Source organism: Lepisosteus oculatus, chromosome 3, assembly GCF_040954835.1.
Source record: "Lepisosteus oculatus isolate fLepOcu1 chromosome 3, fLepOcu1.hap2, whole genome shotgun sequence".
In the NCBI taxonomy this organism is placed as follows: Eukaryota; Metazoa; Chordata; class Actinopteri; order Semionotiformes; family Lepisosteidae; genus Lepisosteus; species Lepisosteus oculatus.
In genome coordinates, this window is record NC_090698.1 from 65,648,757 (window position 1) to 65,661,225 (window position 12,469).

Here is a 12,469-nt window from a genome sequence, read left to right on the forward strand (position 1 = left end):
GGTACCAAAAAATCACCTTTCAAAAAGACAAAGACCTGACAAACAAAAAGGCCTTATTTAAAGAAGACGGAAAATGTGAAGGATCTGAACATTTCTGCCCGATCAACTTGACATAATTTGAGCACGATTAGAGGGGCTGGTGGTGATTGCACCATTCAAGGTTGCAGGGTGGTAAGAAATGATCTGAAAAGACTACTGTAATTGCTGCCAAATGTGCCTTTACCACATGTAGACCACATATACTGTATACACATCACATTGCTCGCCTTATAGGCAATGTCTGTGGTTTTCTTCTTTATTAATACTTATACATTATCACTCACCGATCACTTCAATCTGCTTTCAATGGGAGATGATTTACCGACTTTTGGATGGGACAAGGAAGAAATTCAAAGGTCTGGAGGAAATTGCCATTAACTTCCTTCAGCTTTCGGTTCAACATATACAGTATATATGAAGTACTTTTTCTGTCCCGGCTGCCATTGGAAGCAGACACTGAAATAGACTTGGATGTCGCAGTTGGCACAGAGATTCCAACACTTTGAAGGTAAGAACTGTGTGTTACCGTTATATAATAAAATTGTAGTAACATTAAGAAATGCAAATGATTATTATTTTGACCATCGCTATTTCATAATGAGGATTTCTAATTTTGTTTCAAAGAAAGAAATGTGATAATTGTTTGCCAGTGGTCTCAGTGCCCTGATTCATTCTTACGTTAAATGAAGTTGCTTGCTTTTAATTTACATTACTTTAAAGGAATACACATTTTGGATGGTTTTCAAGAAATTGATTTCTAATGGAGCATTAGTTCAATAATTGTGCTTAGCTCACATATCATTTAGAATTTTGTTTGTGAAGTTGTACATGTTGAAATCTAGGGAGCAGATAGAAATATGTTGACGAGCATTGCAGTCTGCTTGCAATAAGGTATTTGTGCTTTTGTAAGGTATTTGTGAACAGATATTTTAAATTGCTTAAATGGTATTCTCAATGACAGACGCTTAAAAATGGAAAATAAGGTGAAGGAAATTATTGGGCCGTGTGCTCTTTAGCAACAATTTACTGCAAAACCTGTAAGCTGACATAAAGAACCTTACAGTATATTAAGAAAGGCTGTTCACAGAGGATAAAAGAAACAAGGCACATGAAAGCACTAGGTTATAAAAATGGCACATTTATTGCTACAGAACGGTCATGTACATGACTTCATTGAATAACTACAGATGAAAAACAACAGGCGATGGCCTACAATGAGCTGGTTTGAAGAGAAACTCCAGCACACAACCTGTTTGGACACGTCTACTAATCAAAAATAAAAATACAACAAAACAAAATAATAATAATAATAAAAAAAACAAAATAAAAATAAAAAACTTTAAAAATACACCAAAAAACATGGAAAAAAAGTTGAGGCACTCAGCCACACATTGGAAAGAAAGTGTAACTGTTTTTATTTTTTCACTGCTGCAGGTACGCGTGAAGCTGCACACTCCAGTCTGCGGTCGATCACTGAAAACACCATACAGTTTCGTCTCAGTAACACATGGTAAAATAACATCTTTAAATAGTAAAATAAAGTAACAAACTTTTACTTCGAATGATTCCAAAAATCTACAAAGAGGAATATTCAGAATCTGACATTTTTTCTTTTTTTTTCAATATTCCTGGTATAAAAGGATTGCCCCTGCGAAAAATAAGCCAAATATATTTAATTTTTAGTTTTGTTTTTTTTTCTTTTTTTGTAATAGGGTGCACTAGTCTATTTTATAGCAAAAGAGCAAAGACAAAGGAAGCTTTATAACAAAAAGCCAGGCACTGATACATGGTAACTCTCTGCTTATTTTTTTTCTTCACTTAATTGCATCACAAGTAACAAGAAGAATGGAAAAGGCCACAGTTCATATATTTTCACCATTACATATGTCTATAATACTCTGAAATGAACATGGTCAAACCAGCACTGCACAAAGATGAATTAAAAACGCATGAAAAACAAAAAGTCTACCCAAATTGAAGTAGTTGGCCTATAAGCCTTGGTGCCTCCTGCTTATTTTATTATTCTATGTAATTTATACATATATATTAGCATTTCCAGTCAGCCACTTGAATCAATTTTGTGCTTGTTCAAGATTCATTTCAAACAGTGACAGAAAGTTATTCTTTCTCATTTTCATCATTGTCAGTTTAGCCTCTTGAAAGATAGAACAGGGGTTCCGTCACCCCCACCCTCAATTTTAAAAAATGCAAGGAAACAAAAACTCCAATAAAAAAAAGAAACAAAACGGAAGACTGGATCAGTAAAAATTGCATCCTTAATTTTGATTTGACAGTTCATAGGCCTTAGTGTTCATTGTAGCTACATTGAAGACAAATGGAACCCTCAGTCCCCCCTCTCCCAAACTTAGAATATTTATTTTTAAATTAAACGTCAGGAGTGTTTTATCTTTTAAAAGTGGAGGTGGATCAGTTCATTTGCAGTTGCCCTCTCCTGCTTTGAGAACTGTGTCACAACCAATATGGCTGCCGTTGACTGAAGTTAGGACAACATTGGCAGTGGATACAAATTATTGATCTCATCCCTGTTCAGAAAATGTAGCCTTAGCTCGAGTAAAGTCATGTTACTATGCTTTTGTACCTTGTCAAGTTTCAGCAATAAGTGTTAAACTGGCATTACATTAATATGAAACACATACCATATTCTTTAGTCCTGGGTCTTACAGCACAAGAGTTGTTTGAGCAGCTAAGCAGCTATCAACCTTGTGATTAAAAAGCGTTTTTTCACCCCCTTGTGTGGTTAAATGTTTAGTGCTCTTTTAGAATACGATACAAAGTGAATATCACCTGTCACTTGTTGCTTGTATGTGTATCTGATGCATCAAATATTGGACATTATACACAGAAAACAAATCTCTTAGAGGTGGGCGGTCAAGCTTGTGTTTTGTTCATAGTTAGCAAAATAACCAAACAAAATATAATGAGAACAACTCAACAGCAAAAACTATAAATCAAATTGGAACCTTTCTATTTCACACACAGATTATTTCTGAGCTCACCCATTTATTCTTTGCACTGAAATAGAGGGATCTCTTCTACATATACTTAAGTGCTCTAAACATAAGAAATAAATTCAGTACTTGCTTCTGCTAAGACAACTTTAGCTGTTTAACAGGGAGTTGCAGAAAAATACTTGTCCCTTCATTCCTCAGCCGTGTCAGTGACTTTTAAACAATAGTTGAAAAGGTTGTTTTTTTTTACAAGCTTAGGCTCGCGATGTAAAAACAAACGAATAAAAGAAATGCCCTTATCTTGTATTCATCAGACACCCACCCTTTAAGCCATACCAAGAAAGCATTCGACTAAACACTTGTCCATCAAGCACAAGTAGGTTAGGCTCCAACAATCTCTTGCTGGGTTGCAATACAGACACATTACACTAGAACCTGTTCTTTTGCTTACATACTTCAATGCTCATTCCAGGAGCACTGGGGAGCACAAAACTGACAAGAAAGCTTTTGAAGACCTGCATCTAACATGAGATAATTACAGCGAAAAACAATAACCTTTATTGCAAAAGAAAAATGAGCTTCATTAAAACTCGTCATAGACAATAGATTTGCATTAATTATTTATAGGCATTTAGGCCTCTAATGGTTCCAATTCATTTTACATGAAATTAAAATCATAATGTGAAAATGAATTACCAGAAAAGTACTGGACATACTTGGTCATTTTCGCAAAGACAGCCACACATCATAACAGGAAAAATATTTGCTGTCAGCCTTAACAATATATTAATGCTGTTTTTTTTACTTATGCTGGCACTTCAGTGAGCAATTAAAATGAAATGGATATAATGCAACTGATCCACCTCCACATCTCTTGTGTTAACCAGTCCTCCCCAAGCAAAATTCACATGTTCCCATTTCTGATGACTATATACACATTTCCTTCTCTCCAAATACAATTAAAATGGCAATGTAGATGAGCATGGAGCATGACAAAAATTTTAAATACCTTATTTTGTTCTCTGTTCCCCCCCCTCAGAAAAAAAATGTTCCCCAAAATATAAACATAAAATAAAAAAAACAAATTCTGAAGCTTGAACCTCACTACATTTTCAATGTGACACATTTTCAACACACACTGAATTCAAAGTTTTTTAACAAAAACTGATACAACGTATTCTAAACACAAAATAACAAGAGTCTACATGTAAAAATATAACTTTTACATACACAATTTCAAAATAATGGTAAGTTTGCATTTGTTGCATACAATTTACAAATGTCTGTGTTTCCTTAACAGCTAATTAGCATTAAGTAGAGCAGATGGAACTCCGGTCCCTTTTGTCTTGTGGATGATGGTCTCTAGTTGATGAGATGTCACAGAGAGTCAACACTTCCTTCTGTGGCACTTCAGTGGGCAACACAAGCCATGTCTTTAGAAAGGTTACACTGAGGTGCTTTCGTGTGTTTCACCCCATCTTAATGAAACCACACAAATCCCAAATCTCTTTCTCCTTTAGAAATGGCACCTTCCATATTTACCGTATATGTATTTATATATATTTTCCAGTTTCAGTGCCTATGTTGATTGGATAAGTTAAACCACGTGAACACTGCTGTTGTCTCTGCTTCAGCGTTCCGCAGTTGGGTTTTAACAAAGAAACCATTAGAGACGCAGATTTGTTTTAAAAAAACGAGAAAATAAAATCAGTTCTACACATACAACCACATACTGTACTGAAGACTACAGCGGCTCTTGAAAAAGCCATTTACTCATAAAAGCTTATAGCTATAATACAACGCTCAGTTACAGACGTGTCTCTCGCTATGAAAACGGGCTTGGAACTTGGGGAGTAATTTACTCAAAACAGGGTCGTTCAGGAACACGCCTTCTAAATTACATGTAAGCATACAGTACATTAAATACAGTTTATCCAAAAAATACTTTTTTTTAATTCCAGGTTATAAAAAACCTGACTGCATAGACCTAATGACTAACAAGTTCCCTAAGCTTGCATCCTAAAAAGTTCAGATAATGTCCTCCTCTTACTCTTAATGATATGAACTCTAAAAGGCACATTGGTAAAACTGTAGCATGTTAACATTGCATCTCTGGGGTTAAGGAGGGTGGGTCAGGGGAGAGAGGGCTGGGGCAGAACCTGGGTAAGACTATAAAAGCAACACGATGGACTCTTAGGCCCCACAGCTGCTGTCTCTCTCAATACCGTGGGTACAGCGTTGCCTTGTGGAAAAGGTACTCTGGGCATTTCACTGGTCGAGAAAAAAACCACACTGTGATTCTACACTGTACTCTGCCACAAAGCTGGTTTTAGACTCAAAAGTTCAAGAAAGAAAAAAACAGACAAATCAAAACGACCTTGCTAAATCCTGCAAACCAAGTTCATTCCCTTTTCTGACAGCAAGACAGCAACGACCCAGCAAATAAACAACATTCAGTACACTACCGACTGCTTCCCCTGTGCTCGTAAGATCCATCTGCTCTTCCCATGCAAAGGAATGGCTAATGATATCACTAAAGTCATAATCAGGACATTTGCTGGTTTAAGTAGCTATAGGGGCAGCAATGCTTTCCCTTCTTCTCCAGTATATAGAAACACTAGCCAACTAGAACACCAACAAATTGTTTTTATCTTTTCTATTTAGAAGTACACTTTTTTCATTATTGCAAGTTTTACAATTTCTTAAATTAAATATCTTCTCCTTTTTTCCCTCGATACCTACAAATTGATTATATACTGTTTTTTTTTTTATTCCAAAAGAAGTTCAGGCACAACTGCATTGTTCCACAGTGTGGATAAGATTGCCATTCAGTCTGAAGGCTGCACTCAACAGCTTGCAACGTTGTTAGAACATTCCTAATGATATGTTTAGAGAGTCGTTCATCAAGTTGCACTTTTTTCCTCTTTTTTTTTTTCTAGAAATCGGGAATGCTGAGAAATCTCTTGTGTCTGTGTTTCTAAGCTACTTTCGTTCATCTCTACTATACACAAGAAGGGGGTGGGAAAAAGTGTTGGTTGGTTGAGTGGTGGGATAAGGATAACGCTGTCAAAGGAACTGGTCGCTCATCATTTTGAAGAACTCCGGCAACTTGGACCTGTGGAAGAAAAAGGTAATATGTAGTAAGAATGTTGATTCTGGCCCATGAGTCAGTCTATTGTAATTCAATACAAATAAATGAGGCACAATATGTCACTGATATGAAGGATGCTTTACAACAATTAAAAACAGAAACAACTGCAGATCAAATTAAAACATGTAGCCTTCAAGAACAGCTTGCCATGCATTGATCTGATTCTTGGAAATTCCAGAAGTATTTATTCTAGAAAGGCATTTCATGATAGGGCTGCTTTTGTTGTAGAGACTGTATGATTCATATTAAGAGTGGATTGCTAGCAACCAAAACTTTTTGTGTATTTATGTTCATGTCCCCTTTTCTCTGAAGTAAGATAGTTCTTTTCTTCTACTTTTTATTTTACTTCAGTAAAATAAAAATCCGCCTAAAACATTGGCTTCATATAAGATTTATAATACTTTTAGAGGAGATGTACATGTACACAATTCAAACGTTTGAACATGCCAGATTTTGTCAACACATTCAAATATGGGAACTGGTTTTGTACTTGTACCTCCATGATAAATCAGGACTCTACATAATTAAGAAATGTAAAATATGTTCAAGGCAAAATTCTTCAGCACTTTAATTTGTGATTAATCTTATGTATTTGAAAAACTGCATAACAACAAAACAATCTGGAATATTTAGTGGATTAGTAAATCCACCCAGAAAAACAGATACACACTGAATATCTCTCACTTTAACTTTACCCTGAAGGAAATCTCAGAATAGATCATTAGATTGAGGGAAAAAAACGTAAAGTTCTATACATTTATTTTTAATGCCCTTTTAAACGTGACCTCTCAATGTCCCCTCCAACATTTACAGCTAGAACACAGTGTATGTGACATTATAGTTAAAAGAAAAAACCTGAAGTAAAACATGACATTATCCTGTTGGACTAATCACAATAAAACCCTGCTGGAGAGTGTTATTAAGACTGCCTAGTGACTTTTTGTAGTTTCTGTCTTAGTCCTGTTAGAAAACAAATCCCACAATCAGGGTGGGGGGGATTAATGAGGTACTGAAAAGACGTTACGGATCACCCTTATCCTGCGTCAGTCAATAATACCAACAGACACAGTTCCACAATGCCCATACTAAACATCCAGTACAGTGCAGAATCGCAAAATTTGTCAAACACACACATTAAACACACACTTACTGCCAATCTGTTGTTAAAATGTACCCGATGAAAAAACATAATGGAGCAACTGAAGGGGGTGTGCAGTATGTTCATCCCCATGGCTGCTATTAACAATATTTTCAGCAAACTGCATTTTTAACTGGAGATGGTATCCAATTTGTTCAAGTGAGATTATCAGAACAGACTGACAGGGCTGTAAGCACAGGAGATCTGCATGGTACAGTCTTGTCCCCTTTTAACTACTTTTTATCTTGTATCCTGCTTCAGCATGCATACGTCTGGGAAGCGTATTAAAAACCATCCATCGACTGTACTGTATGCAATGCAGTAGTGAAACTAAATCACTGTGCAGAGATTTCTTTTTTTTGTTTGTTTTTCCTTTTTTTGCTCTTGGACTAGCTATTCATGGTACAAATGTGAAACAGCAGATTAGTTTAAGGTGAAGTATTCTGACCATTTTATGGTTTTCTTTTTACATTTGTCCCATGGGATTGGAGGCGTCCCCCATGCTGTGGTGTGCTCCTGCGAGGGAGAGCGGAGGTCCGTCGGACGAAACCTTCTCCTCCTCCCGTCTCTTCAGACAGGCTGCCTTGGGGTTCAGGTTCCTCTCTGCGGGCAGACACAACAAGCACTCCTCAGCCGAGAGCTCGCTCTGCGCAATCAAGGATGAAAAATACCCCAGTCGGCCCCGGCCAGCTGAGTCATGTTTAACAGCTGGAGACGCCTTGCCTGTTCTTGTACCCTCTTTCTTAAAAGACACCCTACGCTACTAAGGGGATTCTCTTTGCTCTGATCATAACCGTTCTGGATGATCAAGACCGCCCCCGGAACCTGGGAAGATCAGTGCAAACTCCAGGAAAGGATACAGAAAAAACTCCCTAGAATTATATGTAAATTCCTTAAAACAGAATGATAACCAATAAAGGGGATTGTGCTGTCTTATTTGTCACTATCCTAACCCAGGGAATTATATGATAATTCACAATTCAAAACAGCTTGTTCCCATTGAGTAATATCCCCAGAGAGGTAACCATATTCTTCATTTCCTTCAGTATATTGCTCATATTAATGTCAGTCTCCGTTTTCACGTTGGAGCCGAGTAGTGTAAATGTTTATAGCATAGTGCCACCTAGTGGAGACAACTGGACATTACCATGTAGTTATGAGCCTCAATTTCCAAAATATGAGCTTTGGTTTTTTTCCCTCGTTTTGAAGACTTTCCATCCTTATTTGCAACTGCGTCTTTCAAATAACCTTTCATATGTTACCGTCTTGCAGGAAGGGGGAGCACCGATCGCCCATCAGAAAATTCCATAATAACTGTAAAACCTTACAAAAACTTCCAAACTCTTACGGAAAATGCAGAAATGTGCACAGGTTCTTTTTCAATCACCAAGAAGCCAGTGACTGAGGACACAAACACACAATAACTCCTTGCTCCTTTTGGCTTTGCCTTACTGCCATCCCGCCAGAGTAACACTTGCAAGATGCTTAGTTTTAGAGGAATATGTATGAAGGTGAGGGAGGAACGAAAACGGAAACAGACCATGGAGGGGGGGGCGATTTCTTTTTTAACAAATTCCATTGTTCGAATTAAGAACATAAGAATGGTTATGAACAAGAGAAATCCATCTGACCCATCTAACCAGTTTTTGTAGTTAACAGTTAATTAACCAGCCATTTTCTGGAAAGAAACCAAGGTATCGGCCTCAACAACATGGCTGGGTGGCCTGTTCCACGCTCTCACCCCCCCCCTTATGCAAACACAGGGACCTGTCCGAGGTTTTTTAAACGCGCTTTCGCGTAGTGGGTCCGAACTTCTTTAAATCGAACTTTTGCGTCCAACCCATTGCGTAGCGCGCGCGATTAAGACATCGCTGTCCCCCGGCCGGGCAGTGGCGGAGAACAGCGCGCGCCAGGCGGAAGAGAAGGAGCGAGAGAGCGTGCGTGCTGACCCCGGACTTGTTGCTCCAGGCTGAGGATGACAGCCACGGCCTGGTGCAGGATGAGCAGCTTGGTCTGCGGCTTGTCGCTCTTCAGGTGCAGCTGCACCATGCGGCCCAGCTCCTTGAAGGCCTCGTTGATGTCGCGCACGCGCAGCCGCTCCCGGGCGTTGTTGGCCATCCTCCTCTCCTTCTCCCGCTCGACCTTCTGCTCCGGGGACAGGTCCTCGTCGTCGTTATTGCTGCGGGGCGGAGACGGGAGGGAGAGGAACGCCACTTCAGTCGCGCACGGTGCGGGACAAGACAGGACACGCGCTCTTTCGGCTGGCGGGAAAACCGTCCCAGTTACGGGTTCCGGTCGCAAAACGACAGTACGCCGTTGTGCTGATTCTACAACTCAGACTAAACAGGCAGAAATGGCGTGTAGCTGCAGTAGCCTGACCCTGGTCAGAGTCACTGGTATTCTCAAGCCCCTCAGCTCAGTATATGAAAGTTGAAGCGTCTTGCGCCATGCTTTGCACTTAAAAAAAGATGCCTCATCATTTTCATTAGGATTAATTAACCAATGGAATTTAGGGAACATTAAAATTCTTAAGAATGTCAAGAATTGTTTCATTTTCTGACTGTTCTTGAGTGAACAAGACTAACACGATATTGGATAACTCTTTTTAATATTTTAATTAAAGTCAAATGAAGGTATTAAATAAAAACAGTATGGTTAAAACATCTATGTATAATGCTCTATGATAGGGAGCTGCATCAGTGTGAGTTGCAAAGGAACAGGTAGAGGTTAATTCCACATTGAAAAGTGGAAAGGAAAAAAAAAACTATAAGCAGAAATCTTGTTTTTTCCTTCGGTTTACTTTTTCATTGTTACTTTCCTTCGTTCCACCTTGATTTTGAGTGGAACTAACCTCTCCTTGATCTGTTGTAGCTCCTGTCAAGGAATATATAGAGGCAGTATAAGAAAATATTTTAACTTTCTTGTTGCAAATTCAGGAATATATGACTAATCCTACACCTACAACTGTCTTTTTGGCTAATGTAGCATTTATCCAGTACAGTATATTACATTTGAGATAATCACCATTCACCATGTTAACAGCTTATTATGAGACCAAACTCAAAATCATAAGACCTTCACTGATATTGCTATAACATTTTCAAATTAGGCCGTAAATTGATCAAATTAGTTATCCCAGGTGGAAAGTGATAAACTCCTTCAGGACAGAATCTGTCAGAAGGTGTTTGTCCTGGGATGTTTTGCACAGAGTGCAATTTTGCGATTTGGGCATATTTCCCTACACTCATGTGTGAAAGACAGCTAAAACCAGGCTCAAAACCATGGAGGACTGTGGTAACCCCAGGGAGATAGGAAAGGCTGCGAGGAAGTTCAATTCACGATGGGTATACCGTAAGAAACTGCCACCCATCTGAAATGAAAATCAATTTGGAGTGTGGGAATTTCTCTAGCATGCAAAGCGGAATTAATTAAGTTATTTGTCCAAAAGATTTTTTTTTGCCTAAAGGTGTTATCTGAAAGTAAAAATACGCAAACAGGTATTTTCTTTATTAGTTCAAGTACTGTACAGGTATGTATCAATTTAGAGGAAGAATGCACAGAAGAGCGAAACAGAGATCATCTGTTCTATAATTCATAACGGAATTCTTGTCAGACACTGAGCTGTGAATATGCTCTAAATACCCAGTACGAAGCCTGCGTGTGTTTGTGTGTTATGGAAACGATGTGGTGAAAGTGGGAAGTGGGGTTTACCAAGTTTTTGATTTAGCTGTCCCTCAAAGCACATTGTTCACTTCATCAAAATCCAGCGAAGGAGTTGAATGAAGCGAGCGCTCAGGTTACGGTTACCTAGATCTTGACCTAGTAATTGACTTGAGGTCCTTCTTGTCCTCGTCGATCTTCTTCTCATCCAGGGACTTGCTGTCCTGCAGGTTTTCATCACCCTCGTCTTCGGATTTGATCTCGGAGCTCACCGAAGAGGTGCTCTGGCCCTGGAGTCCCGTGGAGAGGGCTGGGGAAGAAAGCAGTGTCACCAGGGAGGCCTCCCTCACACGTTACAACACTATCCACACACTGCCCACAAACCACTGTATGTGTGGGGGTTCTGAATGTTGTAGTGTGGAGGAGGACCTCAAAGGTGGTATAGACCGCTGTAAAATTTCCGGCTGCTTAAGTACAGTGAAAGGCTTAAAGTTGCTGGAGTAAGTAAATAATGAGTTCAATTAGGTCACTGAGAGCAGGTAGAAGGAAAACCAGAATCTCTGAGACTGGAGCTGTAGAATTTCATTAAAAAACAAGATCCACCTGTCTATTCATATCTCGTCATTGTATTTGGACGGCTGCATGAAATATTTTGATGGATGCGTGATTTTTTTAACAAAAAATCAGGATGCTGGTTGCTATTTTAACCACTTGGTTTCCTTACCAGTGGACCAAACAGGTAGTGAGCATTAAAGGTTCAGCTGTACTTTTCAGATTTCTGGAAATATTTAATTTCCCTTTTCGCATACGTTTAAAGGGTGGGCATAAACTTTGGAGGAATATTTCTTTTATATGAAAACAGTCTTTCTTTTTGAAAGTATACTTTTAAGTATAGATTTAAGGTTTGTGGATTTGTGTGTCTACTAAATCAAACACAAATACACCCATCATCACCAAGTCACTTTCAGTCCACTGAGTAAATTCCTTTGTTCTCCAATTCTACACAGTACGACGATGCACAATGTTTTGCATGTCTGTGATCACTGGCTTGATATTTTTCTTAAGATATCCTTCACAAAGGTAATCTAGAGTGATTCTGAGGGATATCCTACATGCTGAATCGTGGAGATGATTAGCCAGAGTAACATTTTTTTTAATTTTATTACTCAAGCAGGAAAATGTCAAACAAAATTAAAAACAAACAGTGGTGCAAACCACTAGTGAGAAGGGATTTATTTGTATGTGTGTGTGCTGTCAGAACTCTTGGGAATTGTATATATTCAGCTGATTGGTCTTCAGACAGGAAAATAAGCTTTGGAGTGAGGTTGGATTTGGGTACAATAGGTTTAATCTGAGGCCAAGAAGCATGCTGTCCAAACCCATACAAAGAAAGGTCCTACATTATTATGCTGGAGAACACTATCTCTTTTTTCACGGTTGGTTTCAGCTCGCTAAGCTACTGTCAAAATAAAACAAAAATCACTGTTTTACTAGTTCTCAAGAAAGCTGTTG

At 38.6% G+C, this 12,469-nt stretch overlaps 1 protein-coding gene across 12 annotated transcripts in view; it reads right to left on the bottom strand.

The window, feature by feature from the left end:
* Window positions 1-1,157: 1,157 nt before the first annotated feature.
* tcf4 (transcription factor 4) overlaps window positions 1,158-12,469 on the bottom strand; it is a 208,523-nt gene continuing 197,211 nt past the window's right edge. For 5 of the 12 annotated variants that reach the window (XM_006626580.3, XM_015362240.2, XM_015362221.2 and 2 more), the window contains 4 exons: window positions 11,105-11,267; window positions 9,247-9,476; window positions 7,768-7,900; window positions 1,158-6,123 (listed from right to left, as the gene is read on the bottom strand). In XM_006626580.3, coding sequence (XP_006626643.2) covers window positions 6,075-6,123; window positions 7,768-7,900; window positions 9,247-9,476; window positions 11,105-11,267 — 575 coding nt within the window. In that variant the 3' untranslated portion in view covers window positions 1,158-6,074. Of the gene's footprint in view, window positions 6,124-7,745; window positions 7,901-9,246; window positions 9,477-9,893; window positions 10,172-11,104; window positions 11,268-12,469 lie in introns of those variants that run through there. The other 7 variants (XM_015362269.2, XM_015362256.2, XM_069187370.1 and 4 more) reach the window with 4 other exon arrangements.